The 23,999-nt window shown below is 50.8% G+C and overlaps 7 protein-coding genes across 7 annotated transcripts; 5 read left to right on the top strand and 2 right to left on the bottom strand.

The window, feature by feature from the left end:
• Positions 1 to 894: 894 nt before the first annotated feature.
• Positions 895 to 2,070, bottom strand: iolG-1 (Inositol 2-dehydrogenase; the record flags this gene model as incomplete). Its single annotated transcript, XM_032021024.1, has 1 exon — positions 895 to 2,070. The coding sequence occupies one exon, from the start codon at positions 2,068 to 2,070 to the stop codon at positions 895 to 897; it is 1,176 nt and encodes a 391-aa protein (XP_031881994.1).
• Positions 2,071 to 4,848: 2,778 nt separating this feature from the next.
• On the top strand, positions 4,849 to 6,108 carry CGGC5_v007971 (uncharacterized protein; the record flags this gene model as incomplete). Its single annotated transcript, XM_032021026.2, has 1 exon — positions 4,849 to 6,108. One exon carries the CDS (start codon positions 4,849 to 4,851, stop codon positions 6,106 to 6,108), a length of 1,260 nt encoding a protein of 419 aa, XP_031882068.2.
• Positions 6,109 to 6,672: 564 nt separating this feature from the next.
• On the top strand, positions 6,673 to 10,083 carry GIP-4 (Copia protein; the record flags this gene model as incomplete). Its single annotated transcript, XM_032021027.2, has 1 exon — positions 6,673 to 10,083. One exon carries the CDS (start codon positions 6,673 to 6,675, stop codon positions 10,081 to 10,083), a length of 3,411 nt encoding a protein of 1,136 aa, XP_031882058.1.
• A 1,022-nt stretch (positions 10,084 to 11,105) lies between these two features.
• Pm20d2-3 (Peptidase M20 domain-containing protein 2) lies at positions 11,106 to 12,499 on the top strand (the record flags this gene model as incomplete). Its single annotated transcript, XM_066151941.1, has 2 exons — positions 11,106 to 11,192; positions 11,267 to 12,499. The coding sequence occupies 2 exons, from the start codon at positions 11,106 to 11,108 to the stop codon at positions 12,497 to 12,499; spliced, it is 1,320 nt and encodes a 439-aa protein (XP_066008780.1).
• Positions 12,500 to 13,674: 1,175 nt separating this feature from the next.
• CGGC5_v007974 (Efflux pump rdc3) lies at positions 13,675 to 14,982 on the top strand (the record flags this gene model as incomplete). Its single annotated transcript, XM_032021029.2, has 2 exons — positions 13,675 to 14,091; positions 14,158 to 14,982. The coding sequence occupies 2 exons, from the start codon at positions 13,675 to 13,677 to the stop codon at positions 14,980 to 14,982; spliced, it is 1,242 nt and encodes a 413-aa protein (XP_031881977.2).
• Positions 14,983 to 19,654: 4,672 nt separating this feature from the next.
• CGGC5_v007975 (uncharacterized protein) lies at positions 19,655 to 20,239 on the bottom strand (the record flags this gene model as incomplete). Its single annotated transcript, XM_066151942.1, has 3 exons — positions 19,655 to 19,807; positions 19,868 to 20,009; positions 20,082 to 20,239. The coding sequence occupies 3 exons, from the start codon at positions 20,237 to 20,239 to the stop codon at positions 19,655 to 19,657; spliced, it is 453 nt and encodes a 150-aa protein (XP_066008779.1).
• A 2,941-nt stretch (positions 20,240 to 23,180) lies between these two features.
• Positions 23,181 to 23,951, top strand: PRB1 (Pathogenesis-related protein 1; the record flags this gene model as incomplete). The annotated part of the gene is made up of 2 exons (XM_032021033.1): positions 23,181 to 23,872; positions 23,930 to 23,951. 2 exons carry the CDS (start codon positions 23,181 to 23,183, stop codon positions 23,949 to 23,951), a joined length of 714 nt encoding a protein of 237 aa, XP_031882027.1.
• Between the last annotated feature and the right edge of the window lie 48 nt (positions 23,952 to 23,999).

The following is a 23,999-nucleotide window of genomic DNA, read 5'->3' on the forward strand; positions in this document are numbered from 1 at the left end:
ACTCGAAAGCTCCCATCCCCGTCAACCATCAAGGGAGCAGTGACCGCCGATGCCGGGATAGTAGACGGGAAAGGAAAGTTGTTGCACTTGCTCCAGCGACCAGTATTGGCCGTGACGTGCAGTGGCGGCTTGTGTGGATTCGAAGAGAAGGGTATCGGTGACGGCATTGAAAAGTGGTGGCTGTCTTGGAGCCGCTGTCTCTTGGAGGACGCACGACCGACCATGGAAACTTGGTATTGGCATTTAAGTCCGGAGGAAAGGCATCGCGAGCAACCCTCTTTACTGCCAGAACATCGGACCTGTCAGGGACAGACTTGTGAGTAAGCAATGGTCGCATGCCACGCAACCAACCGGCAGCCGTGTTGATTGATTGTACCTTTCCAGGCAATCGCAGTCACTTACCTTAGCAGCGTGGCATTGATTGCACGCGGATCGAAGTCGAAATGGTTTTGGAGCCGCTACTCCTGATTCCTGATGTTCCTCAAAGGTGTCCATAGATACTGTACGTGGGAGCTGGGACCGTGAAAGCCCTAGCTTTAGGTCAGACGACGTTTATAGCACGCAAGTTGTACTGAGATCAGTGTGATGACCTGGAATCCAGTTGAAGTACAGCATATTGAGAATGTAGAAATTGACATCAACGGGGATCCTATGGCGAGAGGGAAAGATGGTTAGGGGGGAGAGGGGACGGGGAAAAAGTCGCCGAAAATTGTCCGGGGTTGGCAACCCAGGGACATTACCAACGCCTACATTCAGAACCCAGTGACATCAAACGGTCAAGGTACTCTCTTATTGTTTACGAGTGTGCGATATTTTGAGTAGCTCAAGTTCAGGCAAGATTAATAGTTTATTAAACTCAGTAAAGATATTGTAATGCGCATTTGTGCATGGCACTCAAGGGCCACTGGGTAAGAAGGGCGTGTTGCTAGATGAATCCTTGATCTTTTTGTGATCGGGGTATTTATCCATCATCATCTTAAACAGCCTCAAGTCATTCAGAGCGTCCTTGGCGGACGTCTTGACTTCTTTGCCACGGACCACAGTTTCGTACCACTCTTTCAATTCAGCAGTGTATGCATCCTCGTAGGAGGTTTGAAGAGATCTGTGGGACTTTTCCCCATGCTCGTTCAGCTCGTCAATCTCCACCGTGATTCCGAGACCCTTAACGAATGGTGTATCGTAACAAATTGTGACCGATTTGTTCTCTCCGTAGACAGCGACTTGAGAGTCAAATCTTGGTACAGAGTCGATGCCCATCTCGTAGACACACGTGAAACGGTCGTCAGGGGCGGTGCCATTCCGGTATTCGAACATTGTCGTGTACCAGCGCGCGTTGTCCGTCGATGCAAGCACTGATTCTGGGAGACCACCCAAAACGTCCCTCATCAAGCTGAGACCATGGCTTCCGAGACTGCCCAGGAGACAGCAGTAGTCCATCTGCGCGGCTGAAAGCGATTCTGGCTCTTGTCCCCATGCCTGACCTAGCAGGACTGCCAGTCGCGACTTTCTGTCCTCTGACGCCTCCATTGGTATGTCATCGTAGTATTTCTGCGAATATGCCCCCGACTGCCCGATGAAATAAGCATTGGGGCCGATGATATCCCTGACACGAGCGTACTTGATCTTGTCAATGGATGCAATCTCGCGTTTGAAGGCTTGGAGACTTGGAGCGTAACGTCGCATGTATCCCACGAAGACGCGGGCATTGTTGGGGGCATTCGTCTCAGCATCGATAATCTCCTCGCCAGCTTGTAGGCTAAGCGTCATGGGCTTCTCGAGCAAGACGTTCTTCCCGAACTTCAACGCAGCAATCGTGTACGGGGCGTGATACTCGTCAGATGTCAGGATGACGACAACATCAATGGCTGGGTCATTGAAGATGTCATCCGGGTTTGTGGTCGCGTGAGGAATCTTGAATTTGTCACGACAATGATCAGCCGTCTTTTGTGAAATGTCGCAAATGGTGGCGACCTTGAAGAGGCTGGACAAGAACATGAACGTTGGAAGGTGCACGATTTGTGCAACGTCGCCACCGCCAATGACTCCAACCTGTAGAACCTTGGAAGACATATTGAAGCGAGTTCTAATAGTTGTAGTGATAATGCAGCGACAGTTTTATGCGTGAGGTTGGAGGATACAAGTGTTTCGAGCCTCGAGGGGAATTTGAAGCATCATGTCACATATTAGCCTTTTTATGAGGCGCTATGTGAGCTCTAGTACTTGTCATTCCCTAACCCAAACCGGTGCGACATTTACATTCCGTCTCTGATGACGCTGATGCACCCAAGCGACTGTCCCCTCTCCGCTTCTGTGTGCTCATGCTAGGCATTCCCCCTCATGCTTTCTCCCCCTCATGCTTTCTCCCCGCATCGGACTAGTTGTATCGGGCATGTTTCCGACCAGTGCCAACGCGGACTGCTCTTTTTGGCAAAAGCCGATCGGCGGGTGTCTCTCAAATCTCGAGAGGTACATATTTGCTTGCAGACGAGTAGACTGCGGCCTGCGAGAAGGGTTGGATAAAGATTGAGAACGAGAAGGTCACTATTTCTCGCGATGGAAACATCGAGGAAATCACAGTCCCCAACGAACGAACTGGAGTGCCGCCAGAGATACGTGCTTGGGTAGCCAGCCTCGCTGCCGGAAAGCTACGATCAGCACAAGGGCCAGATGCTGCCTCAGCTGACCTGGAATTGGCGAACCAAGGTTCCACTCAAGCACTGTGACCTACTTGATCACCAACTGGCAAAGATTGAACTCAGGCTGAAGAGCGGCCAGCAGGGAGGAGTAGCTATGGTATGCAAACATCGAATGGTGTCACTTTAAGATATTCAACACTTGAACCTTTGGAAGTTTTCTTACCAGTTTCTATTGACTGACATGATGGTTGCCCAATCCTGAAATCCCACTACGCAAGTTGCCTCGTCAACTCATCCCAGCACCGGTACGATCCTAGGTGAGGGACGGCCTAGTAACCAGAAGATTGAATGCCCCCTCACTTGATCAACCCCGCCTTCCATCATACATGGGGGCATGTACCTCGTCGAAAAAGCAAGCGTTGTTGCAATGATCTTGATCTAGTACGGTTGATACGTCGGATTTTCTCATTTAGGAAATCTCAGGAGGCGGGGTCCGAGCCAGCTTCCCCGGATTGTGCAAGTTTCCCCAGACTTACACCCCACAAAAACTGCAGACGCCTCAACATGGAATTCCTCATAACTCGAGACTACAGCCCATTCCTGATTGTTTTCCCTGGGTTCTTCAAATGACGCATCTTTCATCTCTTTCTCTTGTGATCTAAGTTAGCGTTTCTGCTTGTACTCCTAGCGTTACACAATATTCGAAACACCTGTGCCCCTGGACAAAAGTCTAGACTCTATTGGCGTCAACCCTTAAGCAATATCGATATGTCATTACGAAATACCTGGGCTCATTACAAGTGGGCAATCTTCTATTGCGCCGTTTCGGCCATTGGAGCTCTCTGCTATGGCTACGATAATGCAAAGGGTTGGTAGGAGCAATGTTGCAACTCGTACTTCCTTTCTCAAATGAGAATCCTCAGATGAGGAAGGAAGGTTTCTTGTTCATCTCAGCTACATCTACATGCCCTTTTATCTTCGACCCTGATATCCTATCCCTTGATATCCTATCCCTTGATGTCTTACTCAGTGCCGAACATAGCCGAGAGCATCCCATGTGACAGACCTAGCCTGTTACATCACTTCCCCCCTTTCTCAGCCGCTAGAACCATCGTCAGAGTCAGCCTGTTACAATAATTAGTAATTAAAACTCTTAAATACCTATTTATTATTTAAACCTTTCCTACAAAGTTAAATACCTATTTATTATTTAAACCTTTCCTATAAAGTTAAATAGACGCCAGAAGGCTTTTAACCCTAAATACTTAATGTCACGGTCTATGGACCGATATGAAGCTTCGTGTTACGACCCGTTAGGCACAACACGTTGGAACAACCCCGCCTGGGATCTCGGCGGCTAACGCGGAACATATGTAAGCAGTGACACAGGTGTAACCAGAAACCATCGGGAAAGGAAGAACTATGGTACAGGTCACGTGACTTCGGGAACAGTACGGACACAAGATAAGGATGGATATGTTGGATATGAGCTATCCCAGCTATCCAGCATCGTAAGGAACTGTTCGGAACCTGTATATAGTATGACCCTGAGCCTGGCTCATGGTCAGACCTCCATAGCTCTTCAGCAATCAACTTAGTATTCATCCTCACGGATACTCTCAGCTTACCTTCACTGCGAATTACTTGTTGAGCCTAAGACTGATCACCTTAGCCTCTGACGACCGATCTACTATCAGCCTACGACCTACGACTCAGACCACGACCTCAGTGAACTGTTATAACGTGTCAATCCCCAGCTTCTGTTAGCAGACCCTACTGTCGGATAGCTGACCGTAACATATGCGCGGCTGACTGGTAAACCACGTTATATTAACTATATATCTCTAAGTATAAGTAAAACTCTACGCGTAATTTTCACAAGGCCTACTATTCTCACTAGGCAGATTATCTATTTATCTATGTCAAATTGGCCATGATAACCTTGAGAGGTGTCAGTCACTATGAAAGGTGTCCGCCACTATGCGACCTTGAGAGGAGAAGAGTTTTCTATGGTTATGCCAAACTCTATGGATAAGGGTAAAAGCCCTCACTCTGGACATAAATAGTAGAAGATCTTTTATTATTGAACACACACAAGAACAAGACAATACCTCACTATTCTTTTACTACCTCTAATCTGACAATTAACAGTCTGAATCCGCGAATCTAGTCAGAAGCCTATTTATCTTCTTATATACTCTTTTCTATCAATATGACGACAGCAACTATAAAGACGATCGAGCTACGCTCAACGCGCGACTGGATCCTCTGGTTCGATCAGCTGCAGTCAAAAGCAAAGTCCTACGATCTCTGGAAGCACATCAATCCAGCAGAACACATTCAGGCTATGCCCGGCGCGTTCCAGAGCCGTCTCGACGCACTCATGACAGCTCCAGACGCTCCAGAGATCTCTGACCATCCGTCCGGGGGTGGAGCAAACTCTGCAGCGGTCATCCTAGATCCAGACAACGACGCTGCAGTCGCGCGTGCTGAAAACCTCGCAGAGCTCTCGCGAGCCAACCGCGAGCTATATCGTGATCGACAAGCTGATTACACGTTTCGAATCAAGCGTTACGAAGCTCGTATGAAGAGCATCCGCGCCCTACAAGACTGGATCAGGGATACAGCTGACCCAGAACTCCTACGACACTGCTGTACAGCTGATAAGAACCTTGACGAGTGGATCTATGAGCTTCAGAAGCGCGTAGGATCCAGCGATAGCGAACGAAAAGCTACTGCAAAAGCCGAATATAGTGCAGTCCTCCAACTTCCAGCCCGCAAGAAGCTAGCTACAAAGCGCGATGTAGAAGACTGGCTCACAAAATGGGAGCGAGCGATCTGTGAGGCACAGGCGAGTAGCCTTCCACAAGCCAGAGAAGCTGACCAGTGGTTCCCGGATTATGTCGATGCGCTTAGCAATAGCTATATCGATAACTGGATCTTCTCATACCATACGAACGCATCTGATAAGGCGAAAGAGGGCACCCTCACTGTAGGTGATGTCATTGAGAAGACAAGAGAGTTCCTCCGAACTATCAAGAACGCCAACCCACGCGCTAAGAGCGGCCGTGGAGCCTTTGGACCAACGATATTAGGCGACGCAGATGGCGCTACTACCCAAGACTCAGAGCAGGAGGCCATTACTCCTATAAAGCGTAACCTCGGACGACGAGCGCAACGAGGCACACAAGGAGCTCCTCGAAACGCAGGTCTATCTCGCGCAACGCCTATGAGAGATGGGTCTCGAAAGAGAGCACTCGCAAAGACGGAGACTGAGGACGAAAAGCTCTGTCCTGCATGCCTCGGCCTCCATCCACTTTCAAAGTGCTGGATAGTCTTTGAAGATCTACGCCCTGAGCGACTTGCACGTCACGAACCAACGCATAGGCTCGTCGAAGACCGGATTAATAACGATGAAGAGCTTGCGGAACGCATTCGAAAGCTCAAGCTAAGCAGCAATATGGAAGCCTGACTATATGGAAGGTGTAGAGGCAAAGCCCACAGCGCATTTCACACGCAACCCTCTACGTACGAGCTACGTAACTCAGCTATACTTGACTCAGGAGCGACAATTCACGTTTTCAACAACCCATCGAGGTTTATAACACTCTATGGAGCCGCTCCAGGCGACTTCATATGGGCAGGCGCACATCAGGTGCCTATTGAGGGCTACGGCACAGCTGAGATCAAGCTGAGGGGGTGCGGCGGTAGTACGACAAAGTTGCGGCTATACAACGCAGCACTTTGTTCAGGCTTTGCAAGCAGCCTTGTCTCTCTCCGACAGCTACGCCAGCGTGGCATATGGTGGGATATGAGCCCACATAACAACTGCCTACGCAGATCCGACTCATCATATCTCTGCGCTCTCCAAGAGCACCATCATCAGCAAGTTCTCGAGTATCGACCCCTTGAAAACGAAGCAGCATTAGCTGTAATAGCTCCAATCCCACAAGCAGTGGATGAGACGCCAAAACCGCAACAACGGCACAAATACACCACAGCAACGCGTCGAAAGCCGATCCGTGGGAGTACAACAATGTGGCACCGCCGCCTAGGCCACCCAGGCCCAGAGGCAATACGCCACCTTGTCGGCTCCTCGCGCGGCGTACGACTGCTCACAGGAGGCTCTGCTATTTCAACGATCGACTGTGACGCGTGTGGAACAAGCAAGCTACACCGCCAGGTGCGAAGAGCAGTGAAGGAAGCCCTACTACGAGAGAAGCCTGCCGATCGTATTGCTATAGACTTCCACGACTACGATGAGGGCTATGAAGGCTACCGATATACGCTTCTAGTGACGGATCGATCATCATCCTATACCTGGGACTTCTACCTCACGAGACGGACTACAGATGTCCTACTTACTGTTATTACCGACTTCCTCACACTCCTATCGACCCAATATGGAGCACGAGTGAAAGTCATAGAAACGGACAACGAGATCCTGAAGCATCCGCGAGTAGTCTCAGAGATCGAATCACGCGGAATAAGACTCGAGCCTTGCGCGCCAAACACACAAGCCCAAAATGGCGGAGCTGAACGAATTGCAGCTACTATTAAGCAACGCGCGCGAGCTATGGCGTCCGGAGCTAAGTTGCCAGATATCCTATGGCCGGAAGCGACAAAAGCATCAACATATCTCTACAACAGAACCCCTACAGCCTCGAGAGGCTGGCGAACACCATACGAGGTGTTCCACAAGCACTTCTGGGCCGCAGAAGCAGCGCCCTACGCACGCCCAGATCTTTCACACCTTCGAGCATACGGCTGCAAGGCGTTTGCTATGACTCGACAAGCGCAACTCAAGCAGAACCGCCGCCAGAGACTAGCTCCACGAGCATTTATTGGTTATCTCGTGGGCTATAGCTCGAGCAACTGTTTCCGAATATGGAATCCCTTACGAGACGAGGTATTCACTACGCGAGACGTAGTCTTCAACGAAAAGCAGTTCTTTAATGGCAACCTAAAGGAGCTTGCAGAAGAATTCCGCTATATGGACTTACAAGAGATCCAAGAGCGTATAACGCAGCTAATTGACCAGACAAATAGGACCACTATACCGCAAGACGCTGATGAAGAAGCAGATGAGGTGGTCGAAGACTATGAGCACGCCGAGCTGAGTGATATAGCAGCCCTGGAGCGTGGGACGCCTCCTCCAGAGGATGCTCTATATACAAAAGCGAGGTTTCAACTTATGACCCCTCCGGAGACACCTCCACCGCCTTCGGCGTTCTTCACAGCTCTACGGAGCACTCTGCTCGACGTGAGGGGGCGGGAACATAGCGACCACCCTTCAAAAACGTCTGAAGATTCGAAAACTATTCCTCCGCTGCTACGCTGGGCGCCACGCACGTCGTTCAAAGCTGCCTTCTTGGCTGGCAGCGCCCAGCCGCGCGCACAAAAGACATATAAGGATAAGACCAAGCGATCGATGGATGGCCCTGCGGACTGTTGCACCTGGGCTGATCACCCTTTGAGTGCGCGCGTGGGGTGGGAAGCCTCCGAAACTACAACAGGAGTAGGTTGTACCCGAAAGGCGGCTATAGACGAGATAGACCTTCAACAGGGAGCGTCTGCCGTGGCCGAACAAAAGCCGGAGAGCGAGAGGCACCCAAGGAGTACGAATACGTACGGAGCTCAGCGGAGTCCGCTTGGAGACCCTTGGAGAACATTGCCCGCTCTACCCACATCTCACGATCAGCTGGCACCGCGAAATAACGCTACAAAAGCGCACCCCTTTGCAAGGGAGTTTCTTGAGGCCGAACAGAGCCATCTGAGAGGGCATGAGACGTCGCGATCCTGGCGCGAAGTAGCCAAGAGCGAGGCCCGCGGTCATCAAGTTCTCGGCTGCCACTGGGTCTATACGTATGAACTCGATAAACACGGGCGGTTAGCGAAGTTCAAAGCGAGACTTGTGATCCGGGGTGACCAACAGGCGAAAGACGCGCGGGATACGTACGCCGCTACGCTCGCAGGTATGTCGTTCCGCATTCTAATGGCACTTGCAGCACGCTTTGATATGGAGCTGCTACAATATGATGCTGTTAACGCGTTTGTACACGCTACTCTTGATGAAACAGTCTTTATGCAGCTTCCGCCAGGCTACCGCCGCCCAGGAGTCATTCTACGCTTACAGAAAGCACTCTGCGGACTTCGCCGATCTCCTATTCTATGGCAACGCCATCTAGAAGCAGGACTTAGAGCGCTAGGCTTCTCACGCGTAGCGGGCGAGAACTGCTGTTGGCAACGAGGCCAAGTAACATTCTTCTTCTACGTTGACGACTGTGTGCTAGCGTTTCCTCGCGAACACTCCGCAGACGCACAGGAGGCTATCAACGCACTTCAGAAACGCTACCACCTTGAGGGAGGCAAAGACCTCCAATGGTTCCTCGGCATTGAGGTTATACGAGACCGCTCTACGCGAAAGCTATGGCTATCACAAGCTGTATTTGCAGAGAAGGTACGGAAGCTTATTACGCCACGCGCTGATAACGCAGAAGCGCCTGAGGAGCGCGCCTATACGCCTATGACGAAGACTGAGCTCTTCCCATATGATGGGGAAGCTGCGCCGTGGGAAATCAATCACTATCAGAAGCGCGTTGGAACAATTCTCTACGCAGCAGTAATGACGCGGCCAGATATCGCCTTCGCAGCAAGCCGCCTCGCAAGATTCAATCACAACCCAGGCCCTACGCACCATAAAGCGGTTGAACGCGTACTACGGTACTTATATAATACGCGCTACCTCTGCCTCGAGTATGGCGCTACGCCAGGGAGCGACGACGATACGCTTGAAGTAGCTTCTGACGCTAGTTTTGCGGATAACACGCTTGATCGCAAGAGCTCACAAGCGTTCGCTATGAAGCTCTTTGGAGGGATCGTCGCCTGGAAGGCTAATAAGCAGACAACTGTCACAACGTCGACAACTGAAGCGGAACTCCTCTCTCTATCACAAGCAGCGCGAGAAGCACTCTTCGCAAGCCGCCTAATAGGTGCCCTACAAGTTCAACTACCTACAGAAAGCATGCCAGAAGCGCAGTTTGCAACTCCCACGCGCACCCAGCCGACTATACAAATACAATGCGATAACCAGCAGACTGTTCGCCTTGTCAACGCGGAGCTTGTGCAACTTCAGACGCGCCTCCGACATGTCGACATACACAACCACTGGCTGAGGCAGGAGATCGCTGAGCATCGCGTCTCTGTCGCGTATACGCCGTCAGCACAACTCATGGCGGACGGACTTACGAAGGCGCTTGCTTTGCCGCAGTTTAAGATTTTTTGCCAACAACTACGCCTAAGCGACCAGCGAGCGCTTCTAAAACGTAACAGGGAATGCAAGCTTGTAGAGGAAGACGAGAGACAAGTCGCTGAGGCTATGAAAAACGACGTATGGGATATGGAAGCTCGTGATCTTCCAGATACAGACAATATGGCCAAAACTTAGGTCAGGGAACCCCGGCATGCGCGTTGTCCCTGAGGGGGCGTGTCAAATTGGCCATGATAACCTTGAGAGGTGTCAGTCACTATGAAAGGTGTCCGCCACTATGCGACCTTGAGAGGAGAAGAGTTTTCTATGGTTATGCCAAACTCTATGGATAAGGGTAAAAGCCCTCACTCTGGACATAAATAGTAGAAGATCTTTTATTATTGAACACACACAAGAACAAGACAATACCTCACTATTCTTTTACTACCTCTAATCTGACAATCTAAGCCACCCCTAGTAGCTAAGAAGCGCCATTTTCACCCTTACAATCTAACAGGCTATCTAAAAATATAATTTTTATTACTACGCACTATATATGTATAGAGCTATTAGTGTGTAAAGTTAAAGGTGATTTTAAGGGGTTTTAGAGCGGACAGTTTAAACGCAACGCGCTAGGGGTTTCGTTTTTTCTTTTTAGCGTTACGTTTAGTATCCGCTAGCCTAAAAACCCCCTAAATCACCCTAAACTTTACACTTTAATAACTCTATACGTACGCAATACGCGTGAATAAAAAATAGATTATTATAACTGCCTAATTAAAGGCTATCGATTAATATATTTTTTTTTATCACGCATGATATACGCATAGAGTTATTAAGGTGTAAAGTCTAGGGTAGTTTAGAGGGTTTTTAGGTTAGCGGAAAACTTTCCTTCCGGGTCAAAGTCGGGGGCGGACGCCGTCAACGCAACGGAGTGTACTCTGCTGGGGTCCCCAGACCGCGCGGTGCGGGTCCTACCCCGACGACAATCCGGATCCATGCGCCAGGTCACAATCGGGCTCCAGGGCTCTTACGAGAAGAAAACAGGCCACAGCAGTTCATCACTTTGCTGCTAGTACTGAAAAGCTACTTAAACATGAGCGGGCCGTAAGTTGTAATAATCATCTAGTCGTTTCCATTCAAAGAGCGGCAGCTAGTAGACCGTTTCCATCGATCAGGCCAATATGCGTGTCGCTACTTCAACATCCCCTGTTCCCACCATGGCTATCATTGCGCCTGAAATTGCTGCTGCAATGGATTTCGCAATAACCGATGCCAAGATGTTATTAAGAGAAGTAGACTTGGACGTTAGTCGACCCGGTGACTGATGTCTGTATAAATATCCCGACTGACCTTGGCTTCGGCATGTTAGATACACCAGCACCCTGAGCTGAATTACGAGGAGCACCACGCTCACGATACCCTTGTCACGGCAATGGGGAAGCTTGGCTTCAAAGTGACACCTCACGCATACGGCATTCCTACCTCCTTGGAAGCCGAGTACGGAGAGGGCGGCCGTTTGGTGGTCTTCAATGCCGAGTACGATGCGCTACCTGGCATTGGTCACGCCTGTGGCCACAATCTCATCGCAACTGCATCCCTGGCGGGCTTCATTGTCACAGTCCCCGCTCTGAAGACTTCCGGCAAGCCTGGACGGGTGAAGCTCCTTGGTACTCCAGCCGAGGAAGGTGGCTGCGGTAAGGGCATGCTCGTTGGCAAGGGCGCCTATGACGGGGTCGCGGCTTGCGTCATGGCTCACCCGGCTCCTATGTTTGCCTATGGCACTGAAGGGCGACACGGCAACGCCTTCGTTAACCATGTTGCTACGACTAGCTTCAAGATTCAGTTCGAAGGCAAGGCTGCCCACGCAGCCGCCTCACCTTGGGAGGGCGTGAATGCTCTTGACGCCGCTGTTCTCGGCTACAATGGCGTCAGCATGATGAGGCAGCAAATGACGAAGGATTCCACCGTCCACGGTATCTTTACTGATGCTGGAATTAAGAGCAATGTCATTCCCGACTTTGCTGCCGTTAAATACGCGGTGCGTGCGCCAACCATTGAGAAAACCCTGGAGCTGCGAGACCGGGTTGTTGCGAATTTTCGGGCTGGCGCTATAGCCACAGGCTGCAAGATGCAGGTAGAATACGATGTCTTCTACGCTCCCATGCGTCCGAATAAGCAACTCTCTCTGGTCTTTGCCGATTGCGCGGCAGACCTGGGCATTCCCATGTGGTGCGACGTGGACACGAAGGAGGTTATCTCTGGCGCTACCGACCAGGGGAACGTCGGTTGTGTTGTCCCCGTCATCCACCCCATCTACGGTATCGATGCCAAGGAAGGACAGAGCAACCACACTGTCGGCTTCACAGAAGCTGCTGGAGCCGAGCCAGCGCACGAGCGCAGTCTCATTGTTGCCAAGGCTCTGGCGAGGTCTGCCTGGGCTGTCCTGACCGACGATGAGGTAGCCTCCAAAGTTCAACGCGAGTTTGAAGAAACAGTGGCGGAGAGAAGGAGAAAAATTTCTTGCGAGGAGGAGATGTCTCTCATTGTAAAGGATTCCTCCAGAATTAGCACGATCGTTAAGAAACTGTGCTCTTGTGGAAATGTGGGCTAAGTTAATGGCATTGATAAGTCAAATATCCAATACATATTGATGTATATTTCCTCACTTTACCACTTTCTTTTCAAGGTAAATGTATCATCTTAGGAAATTTTGACTGCAGTGACTGTGCTTCTTTTGCTTTTCGTTGATTTGCAAAAGTCATAAGTCGGGCAAGGAGCTTTGCAGAAAGCCCAATTGCAACGGCCACAATCAAATCCATGCTCTTGAAATGACTCCCAATCCAAACAACGAATCTACTTTGAGACGAAGACAGCCATAGATCTTCCTAGACCACCAACAAGATGGTCCGAAAACCCAGCGCAGGAAAGAAGACCGATGATTTCATTGGCACAACCTGACTTGGAGTAATAATCCCTGTTTTTCGAGGCGCTCCGAGTTTTCGGCAGGGCAGCCAGGTTCAAGGGCAGAACAAGTCTATTTTCTACCACTCACCAGAGGCCTATATCCGGGCTCCGTACTTGCTTGTATCTTGCACTTGTGGTTGGAAAGACCCAAGAATGGTTCAGGTAGTGGAGACATCGAAGACGTATGAAGCAACCCGCATGGAAGTCAAGTCATTTGTGGGTCCCACTGCGGATCACGATAAGACGCTGTCATCCTTGGTCCGGAATTAAGAAATGGTACTCCGAGACACGCTGACAGGTTCTTTTTGGATTATTTGGGAATAGTGTGACCCTCAATAGCGTGGCATCATTGTCAAGTTCGTTCTAGACGCCTCGGATTATCCAACATACGGTACCATGAAGTCCCGTATAAGTTGGGATGCCAAAACAGGCTTCAAACTCGGTGGCCATCGAACCATGCCAAAGGTTCCTAAACCTGGATTGACTTCTCCTTTTGCTTATACGTTCATTTTCTATCACGAAATTCTTTCACAATTTGCTGCACACAAACTCACTTTCCTCTTCTTCCTATAATAGCCGGAGAAGACGAACAATTATGGGAGAAGGGCAACAGCCGATGCGGTCGGAATGTGAAGTTGAAGCAGATTACAGCCATGCAAAATTGCCGTGCAACTGGTCGAGCAGCAAGAAGTGGACTAATGTTCTCCTGGTTTCCCTGTTAACCCTCATCTCGTAAGTTGCTTAGTCGCCTTCACATACGTGGCTAACATGATGCGAAGTCCTTTTGGCTCTTCCATATTTGCCCCAAGCACCGCTTCCGCAATGACAGATTTCCATCAATCGGAAAACCCCGACCTCGAAGCTTTCAGTGTATCCATTTTCGTTCTTGGGTATGCCTTTGGGCCCCTCGTGCACGCGCCGCTAAGCGAGATGTATGGGAGACTCATTATTTATCACGTCAACTCAGTGTTGTTCATCATTAGCAACGTAGCATGCGCGCTGTCAGTAAACTTGCCGATGCTGATCATCTTCCGCTTCGTCACTGGCCTTGTGGGATCAAGCCCTTTGGCACTTGGTCCTGCGAGCGTAGCTGACATCTTCAAAATAGAGGAGCGTGGAAAAGCTCTCGCTCTCTGGAACCTTCCCGTCCTACTGGGCCCGGCCATCGGACCTCTCGTCGGGAGCTACCTGGCGGCTGCAATGGGCTGGAGATGGAACTTTTGGTTTCTCGCGATAGCGGTGAGTCTAGGTTTCTCGACATTGGCTTTCATGCTTGTGGGGGGAATTGCTGACAATTATTTGTAGATGGCAGCGATTCTCGTTGCGACTGCAGCGTTCCTGAGGGAGTCTCACCTCCCAACACTTTCGAAGCGCAATGCTCGAACCCAGAAGAAGGCGACAGAAGCCCTTGGACCTGGCAACGCGTTTGATTCCTCCTCGCAACCTCATCTGAAGACATTTACGAGCGCTATCATTCGACCCTTCAAGTTACTCTTTTTGTCGCCAATTGTGTTCTTTCTTTCAGTGCTTGCAGCGATTAATTACGGCTATATCTACATCATGTTCACAACTATGAGCTCAACCTTTGTCGAACGTTACGATACGTTTGGCGAAAGAAACGTAGGACTTACGTACTTGGCTTTCGGGGTTGGCAACGTTTCTGGAAACATCGTCTTGAGCGTAATTTCAGATCGAATCGTTAAGCGAGGCGCCGCGAGGTCCGGAACCATGAAGCCGGAATACAGACTTCCTCCGCTACTTCCTGGTAGCCTTCTTGTTCCGGCCGGACTGCTACTGTACGGGTGGACACTGGAACGCAACGTGCACTGGATTACACCACTGTTCGGCATGCTCCTAATTGGCTTTGGTACAATCCTTATCTTCGTTCCTATTAATGCGTATCTGGTAGATGCTTTCACCGAGTACGCAGCGAGTGCCACGGCGGCCAGCACTGTGCTACGAAGCCTGGGAGGTGGCCTACTTCCGTTGTGTGGTGGCAGGATGTATCAGGCATTGGGTGATGGTATAGGCAACACCATCTTGGCTGTAATCGGGGTGGTTGTCGCTCCTGTAGCCTTTCTGATTTATTTCAAAGGAAAACAACTGAGAAAGAAAACTCAAATTTCTTAGTAACTGAGACTTTGAGTCTTGGTGTCGAGTTGGACAGATTTAGAGGCTGGCAGCCATAGATGTATGTTAGCGCCAGAACAAAGAGACAAATCATTCCACCTCCAACCATAAATCTTCTTCACTCGGCTCTGCTGAGAAAATAAATAAAGACAACTGAACTGTGGCACTAGTATGAAACAAGGGCAGATGGACCCATAGTATGATGGTACTCATAAGGTAAATCTTGAAAGACCAGAGGAAACTGCAATACGATAGAGTTTTGCTAGTCGGGCAGTGTCATTTTCTTATCTAGGCAGTATCCCCTTTAATCTAGAAATATAGAGAGAATAATAGTAGTTATAATAAGAATAACGACGAAAAACGACGATAACAATAACGACGACGATAATAACGACGACGATAACGACGATAATAATAATAATAACGATAACGATAAAAATAATAGACGACGATAATAGATATTAATAAGAATAAAGGCGAAATTAAGAAATATAGTCGCTTTAGAAACAGGCCACGGATTACACGTGTGTGTGTGGACACTGCCCGGATAGCCAAATGACACTGCCCGACTGCAAAGCTCATACGATAAAGTAACTACCCTTGGCCTACGGATTTTCAAGCCATGTGTTCTTCGGCAGACTTGTCCCAAGACCTCTAACCTCGCCACCATGCCATTGAATACAATAACAACACTGCCACTCTAGGAACACTAATTAGACCGGGATGTTAGTTAAGCGCACGAGAGGAAAATGATCATTTCGGGGCTCGGAGATTCGCCATACGCATGAAACCACCTGTAGAAAGTAGTTAGTATCAATCTTTGAAAGCGTCGTCTGCGGGTTTACTTACAGCCCCAGCACCGCAACCATCGTGAAAGGGAGGAGATGAACAGTCCCCACGCCAAATTGGGCGATCATCAGAGGGTTGGTCACCACACTGGAAGTTTGCATTAGTGAGACAAGTTACTCTAAACTCGTTCCAAGAGAGATCTGGAATCATACGCAGTAGAAATAGTAACCCTAGAGGAAAGAGCACATTAGCTATGACTCTCAAACGCATCTTGTCAGTGAAGTTTTCTTACTGGGCCACAGTCTTGGCCCTGAGGGGCTGGGTTGCTGGTGCCGTAGTTGCACCAGTCTGCCATTGCCGGCGCAACTAGGCTAACAGCGAGGATGATGATGTGACCGTACTTCATCTTGAAGATTTTAAAAATGTTGAAGAGTAGAAGAAAGTTTTTCCATAAAGAGACACGAAGTTCGAAGAGAGTGCTGCCATTTGACGCGAGCGCGCGACCTTTAAGGCATGCAAGCCGGTTCCAGGGGACAGAAAATGTCTGTACAACTCATTATTTCGGCGTAGACCGAAAGCATAAGGTAACATACGCAGTATTCGTCGCTAAAGGAGCCGGCGGGATACTTTCTCTTTACCAGCGGTGTGTAGTACAAGTATCCCACCTGTGCCGGCCAGGCGATCCATCTCTCACTTAGACTCTCACCAATCGTCACTCTTTCTCCTGATCGGCATCATTTATGAATTACTGCGTTACCTTGATGACCTCCCTCTTAAAGCCAGCATAGCCACCCGCAAACAACTTCCAAACTCAGCAACCGAATATAACACAACACTCCAATCATCCATGAGCACAGCTTCATTCATCTTCATCCACGAACAGAAAGTTCAGCATTTGTAACAGATTTTTCACGATAAAATCGCCCGTGAGACTCCTTTTACTCTTCGATGCTACTGCTGACGAGCGCCGCCTGACGTCTGTACGGTAATGGCAGACATTTTTACATTCCTCACCACAACACTTACTCGAAGGCCGAATGCTAAAATATTCTATTCTGCTTTCCCACATCCCGGGACCATGACTCAAGATGGGGATCGCCTAGGTAGCTGACTCATTAGAGACCGGAAGCTCTCCCGGTTGAGAGCACTTGAGCAAATACCCCTTTTAAGGGCAAACTCGGAAGCTCAGCCGCAATTCATAGTATTTCTTTCCTAGAACCACCATCTCCATGTAATGATAACCGCGCCCCGATCGAAAGCACATGTGGGCCGTAGAACAAAATACACACGGGAGACCCTCTTGAGCTCCAGGAGTGCAATGACTGGGATTGCCACGTTCAAGGTGACTTGGTCGGGTGCAGAGCATCGAAAAAGTTAGAAATTTGCCTTGTAAAATGAGTGAAAGACGACGGTCCAAAGCGCGCCTGACATAGTTCGCAGATATTTTCTCAATAATTCTTAGCCAAGCAGAAGTAATACGCTTACAAGAAGCAAGGTGATGAAACATATGGGCTCAATATCTTGACAATTAACGTGCGGGAAGATGACGTGGCTGGTAGGAAAGCGTCTCCTCTGAGCGATATTTCCGAAAAAGAGAACTAATCATATCTTGAGGCCGAGAAATTGAAATTTTGCGCACTGCTATTCTTCAATGCCGCCGCGTAGGTGCTATTCCCAAGCTTTTGCAGCAGCCAATCCCGATGAATTTCGTCGTCGGTTTCTCTCGCCATTACGAACACTGCCCATTGGTTCCTCCACATGACTGGCTGATCCGGATTGTGCGTAACCATCCGAAATGTCACGCGGAGAAGGTTGTCTTTCGCGACGGGAAGATCTCGCTGGAGCGACACGGACGGTGTGACGGGAACAATGGCGACCAGGACACAGACTAGCACAGCATTGAAATGGGCCACTATGCTGTATGAAGTTGTAATCAACTTTCTCCCGGCTGAATGGGGGGTTTCTGCCCACCGAAAAATGGCAGAATATTCTTATCGCAGCCCCAGAAGAGGGTGCTCGAAGTCAGCTGGTGCAATGTGCCAGGCTGACATGCAACATGCCGGACATGGAACGAGGTTTGAGAAAGACGATCTTCTTACCTCTCGCAATTTACGGAGAGTGGCTTTTATTTCTTGTAGCTCCCCAAAGTCAATACCACACTTATGAGCTCGATTTAGTCGATTAAGACATATGTTGGCGAAAAAGTGTAGCTCCAGGGGCCGTGACCGCTCCACGTCGTCCATCAATTCCTCCCATGGATATTGGGGCCCGAAGAAGTCGGCATGAATATTCCGAGAACAGGCAAATAGAGCGCGCGAAGTATCATCGCCGGAAAGTATCAAGCTAGCAAATTGTCCTCCTGAACCACAAAATTCAGAGTCTAGGTCCTCGTAAGCTGTGAAGAGTAGAAGACTAGCCAGAAGACTCTTTTTCGCTAATCCCGCCGGATTAAGTGACGACAAATCAGCGGGGAAGTCCCCTTCAGCAGACGTACTACCACCGGGACTCTCAAAGAGGGCGCTGTTGGAGCTGAAGAGTTCGAAAATGTGATGTTTGCGAACATAGTCGACTAATGCGATGCTAAGCTTGTGCATAGCCGATCGAGATTTGTCGTCCCAAATCGCGCGATACGTTAGCTGTAGCAGCCAAAAAGCCATGAAAGTTTTGCTGTGGTTGTATGAAAGGTCTTGCATTCCGTCGACAAAATATGTGGTGCCCCTTGTGAAGTGAGACTTTGCAGTCCTCAACACCAGATGATCTGAATGGCCCCGAGCGACGGCACCAAGACAAGAAGCCAACAGTAAGTGCATAATTATGGCGTCGTCGTAGGCATGATGAAGCACTATGGCGAGCTTGGACCAGAGAAACGTCTTGGGACTAAGCTTGGAGAATACATTTTCGAAGAAGTAGAGGGCATCCTGTTCCAAGGGACCGAAGAGAATCGAGCATCGGGAGGGTATGTGTCGAGCGTTCGGTATCGACAGATGGGGCGCTACTGCGTTCCTACTCGCATTCGTCATGGTCGCTTGTTCTGCAATATGTGCGGTGCGGTTTAAAACTAGATGAGTCGTAGCCATCGATTCGGTTGCTTCCACTGCTGTCTCTGAGGGACTACTCCCCCAGACGCCAGGACTTTCGTCGCTTGCGGATGTAAAATGGGCGTCATGACTGGCAGTGCTGTGCGACGGGAGGATCGGGGGAGGCACATACTGAAGGCGAGATTTGAGAGAGCCAAATCCACGCCTTCGTTCTCGAAGGGGAACACGGTGTTCGCGCCATTCGCAGTGCCGCTGTAGGCGGCTGCATCGCTGGCATACGGGCCGGTTCTCTGAGCACTTGACCTTGGACCGCACACACGTCACGCATCCGTTGGTCGATCGACTCCATCGTCGGGAAGCTCGGTCGGCCATGTCTTGAAGCATGGCCTATGGTGAAGCGGATGGTTCAGCGGTTGGGATGCCGTCGGACGGTGGATGAGGAGGCAAAGAAACGACGGATGACTTGATACGGAGTTAGTTGGGATCTTGTATTAAACCCCGGCAAACTGTTGATAAGATAAAGGGACGGGAACAATTGGATACATTATGAGCTGAGAAGTGTTATCGCGGACACGTCCATACGCAGGTTCCTTTGATTAATTATCGACGAAAATTCCGCTTAGGTTGGGAGACTGAAGGTGTTTTATCACGACCATGCATTTCTTTCGCTTTTGGCCCTATTGGCCTGCTACGGTAAAGTCGCATGCCGCTAAGAGAAGCACGTTTTGGTGATGTTTGGGCGCGTGTCGAAGTCACGACGATCGGAATCTCTTATCTCGGCTTCACCCCGATCGGCGCGGATCGCGCACAGGTCCCGACTACTGGCACCGGCGAACCTAGACAAGCTAGACTTTTTGGTATCTTCGGGAGCGATCCGGATCTGCAATGAACATCGTGATACACTCGGCTGGCGCGTTCTCTTGCGAACACCCGGAAAACTGTTCGGAAGGGATCTCAGTCTGCGGCGGCATCGCTCGATGGGGCTGGATTAGGGCGGCCTGCATTACTCTATGATCAGCATTAGAAGCGGATGTAATAAGAAAATTGTCGTTACTCACCTTGCGAAAAACCAGGGTGGTTCGCAGGACGCAGTATTTACCTGACTTTCCGGATACCTGGAACCAGATGAGAAGGCAGAACCTAACCTGCGCAAATGGCTTTTCTTCGTGAGCGGGAACAACAGGCTGGGTAGCAATCGCTCTGGAGGCAGAGGCAAGGCGTATTCGACGGTATGCCGAGCGTCGCTCGGATCTTGAGAACTCGAGACGTTACCGAATACTGCGCTTGCAATCGGAGAAGGCAAATTCTGAGACCGTGATGCTTCCGGAAGTCGGGGCATCTGACTTGGACTCGCGTAGGACGGCACTTGCCACGAGAGCTTTCTTACAGGCTGCGTCTCCCGAGTGAGTTCCTCCAGCGCAGCACAGCATGGTCCGCATGCATCTTTGACAACTTCAACATGCACAAGTGTAACGTCATCTGCTGTCTTCTCCACAAGTAGCACAGCAAGCAGAAGGGGCCAGGGATCGAGATGGTGTGCATTGCGCACTCATTACAAGAGTTTCTTTCGCGAACAGAAGAAAACAAACCACATCCATAATCTTAACAGACGTCTTATCACGTTTGTTAATCATAAAGTTGCGTCTTGATTGCGCGCCCCCAATCACAAATCCTGCAGGTCGCCGCGGCGTTTGAGAAGCCATCCCGAAGGAATAGCGCGGGCTGTTTGGTGGAAACGGGCACGCTCCCGCGGGAACCAACATCGACTTGACGCCAAGATCGGAGGATTCCAAGTCAACTGACAGAGATTTCCGATCCGAAAGGATTCCGTGGCTGGGGACGAAGAAAAAGGTCCGATTCTGGCGCAAGCTTTTGGAGCGACGACGCCAACAGGTTGATGAAGAGAATTGGGGCCGACAGACTTGAGCCGTTTGACGTCCCATTCTATAGCTGGATGGTTATATCAACAACGTTTGGGGAAAGAAAGTCTCAAGATATGGCTAGCTGGGTCCCTTCGTGTTTCCAAGTTACGGCTGTTGGTTAAAGATTGCGATGGGCAGGACGCGAACACTTGTGGGGGTTTCCTGACTCGGGCCGTCGCGGAAGGGGGCGGAGACGACGTGGAATTGCCACTCATTGCGGGATTCGACTTCAAGTGACGCTGAAGACTGTCGTAAGAGTCGCCACAAAACTGTCGACTGGTCAAACATCCATCCTGCTCATCCGTCTTCCCCGTGCATGCCGCAAAAAGGGGTGACCCTTGAGCGCCTTTCTATGGGAACCTCGGTTGGAGGATCCCGCCCCCGCCGCTGCCTGATCTCAGCCGGTTGTTACGGCTAGCAGCATCGTATCATCCATGACAAGCCTTAAGCTTGACGAGAAGGAGATTTCTAGAGCTGGTCTTCGAAGCGGTGAAAAAGAAGACAGACAATGCAAGATGCTGATGCATGCCCTTTGCTGCCGCCGGAACAGTCCGCGAGATTCATCACCTCCGAATTAGGCAATTTCGGTGGCCCACCTTGACGAGATCATAAGTCATGCCGTATGAGTTTCAACGTCCAAGGTCTGGCTGGTCGGAGCTCTGGAGACTAGCTTCATCGGAGGGCCCATCTCGCGTAGCACCAAGGTGAGGCTAACAACAGAGGGCAATTTAGAGTGCTGGACATGTGCGGCCCACGCGTGAAGGTCTCGAAAGTTCGAGGAGAGAAGGAAGAGAGATCAGATGAACCACACGCGCACACAGACTGGTCTAGGCGCCCATCTTCTTAGTTGCACACGCATGACACAAGCCCAACCAAGAAGAATCCCGACACCACGGATTCAACGGCGCGGGAATGCGGGGCCGCGCGGCCCGTGCTGCTTCTTTCAGCTGGCGGCACGGGCAGTACTGGATGCAAGATGAATGTCAGTTGTGTGTGTGTGTTTGCGTGTTTGACTCTACAGGAGAAGCTTTTGTTTCGGGAAGTTTGTCCTCTCTACTCGATCCCGACACTTCCTTTCTTCTCTGAAGCTGAGATGGCCATGTCTCGGTACGAAACACAGTTTCTCATCATCAGAGCGCCTGGTTGCTGTGCGTTCCCACATCCCTTAGCTACCTGGGCCTGGGCTCCACGATCCCACGCAAGCCGGTAGTTTAATGTCTGATTCAGGGGTAAAACGAAAAAGAAAACCGACAACGAGAAGAATCATCCCAGCAGCTTTCATTGGCCGCAACCCCGCACGCCGCACAAGCCCATGGGCGCTGACGCCTTATCCCACCCTTTGTGGACAGCATAACAAACAAACCTTGACGCCAGCCTTTCGGAGGTTGGCTTCTAGGGCCTCTGTAACAGGATTAATTAGCGGCAAGGGAAGAGGGTGTCAGAGACTGAAATGAATTGCGGGGCCCGGGCCATAGGCGAGCAACACCATCTTCTGTCAACACTTCATCCAACGAACCCCGGGCGGAACATATTTCATCCCCGGTTGTTCTGGACTCTGTTGAAGGCGTCTTGGGCGTCTCCCGGGATGTCCTGTCAGTCTCCCGGGCCTGGACCGCCCTGCACGGCCCCACGTAGGATCCCTTCCATTTACCGGCAGCGAGACTAAACACTTAAACCACGCAAAGTGACATAATGTAGGGCTATTCCCTTGCCCGTCTTCTCTCGCCCCCCGTGGTGAGACATGGGACCTGCTTTACCCCCCGTCAAGTTGAACCATTCATCTGGACACTGGTCGGAATCCTACCACACAGACATGGCAAACCAAGATTTGACCTCCTGTTCCTCTTCCTTCTCCTCGGCTGCCTGGGCCTCGCCTCGACTGATCCCCCATCCTTGATCCATCCCCCCTCCTCTCGCTTGCACTTGCGAGAAAAAAGAAGCTGCCGTGTTTGTTATTGTTGTTGGCCCATGTGGAGGCCGCTAAGAACCCTCCCCCCTACATGACCCCTCCATCTCTGATTAGCGCTCCAGGGGTATGTGGAAGAGATTCGTAAGGCTTTCTCGGGGCTCCAGAGGAAGAGAGGGCCAATATGGTGAGACGCCGCGTCCGGCTTAATCATTTCGAGGTGGAGGGCTTGCATACGGGAGATCACCGCTCGTCTCATGTTTAATGGCGCAGCGGCAAAATATCCCGACCTCACGAGATTCGCCCTGCCAAACTCGACGAGGTATATATCATGACCTGATCTCGCCCTCAATCACATTCGTCTTTCCTCTCTCCTCACCAAGGTACAATTGTCCTTATCGCGTCTGTCATTCCTTTACACCACCCTTCGGGTTTTATTATCGACGCTCTTTGGCAGGATCCATCCTCCGTTCATTCATTACACAACCAAGCTCTTCAGCTGAATCCCGGTGATTTCACAAACCCCCCAAAACAACCATCAAGATGCGTTTCTCTGCTGTCGTCGTCGCCGCCATGGCCACCAACGCCGCTGCCTGGCAACCCCAGCGCCAGGCCTACGGCTGGAGCTGGAACGGCTTCGGAAACTGGGGCAAGGGCCAGACCTCCGTCTCCGGTTCCATTCAGCCCACCCCCGTCCCGGTCGCCACCACCCCGGCTGCCGTGATCCCCACCGCCGTCCCCACCACCTCCGCCCCCGTCGTTGAGGAGGCCGCCCCGGCTACCACCAGCTCGGCTCCCGCTGCCGCCGCCACCACTGCCGCCTCCTCCGGCAGCCTCACCTCCGACCAGCAGGCGGCCCTCGACGCTCACAACAAGGCCCGCGCCGAGGTCGGCACCCCCGACCTCGTCTGGGACGAGACCCTCGCCGCCAACGCCCAGGAGTGGGCCACCCACCTGACCTCCGTCGGCTCCCTCACCCACTCCCAGGTCTCCGACCAGGGCGAGAACCTGTACATGCAGTCCGGCGGCGACTCCCCCAACCTCAACGCCGTCAACGCCTTCGTCTCCGAGAAGTCTGAGTACAACGGCGAGACCATCAGCTCCACCAACTACATGAGCTTCGGTCACTACACCCAGGTCGTCTGGAAGTCCACCACCAAGGTCGGCATGGCCACCGCTACCGACTCCTCCGGTGCCACCTACGTCGTTGCCCGCTACTCTCCCCCCGGCAACTAGTGAGTTCATCCCATGATTCTTTGAGTTCGTCAACAAATGACTAACACCATCGACAGCATCGGCGAGAAGCCCTACTAAATCAACCACCTTCGACATCACACACGAGAAACGCCACTGGAAGGGCTT

Source organism: Colletotrichum fructicola (genome assembly GCF_000319635.2).
Source record: "Colletotrichum fructicola Nara gc5 chromosome Unknown KSG_Nara_v1_contig04, whole genome shotgun sequence".
Classification (NCBI taxonomy): domain Eukaryota; kingdom Fungi; phylum Ascomycota; class Sordariomycetes; order Glomerellales; family Glomerellaceae; genus Colletotrichum; species Colletotrichum fructicola.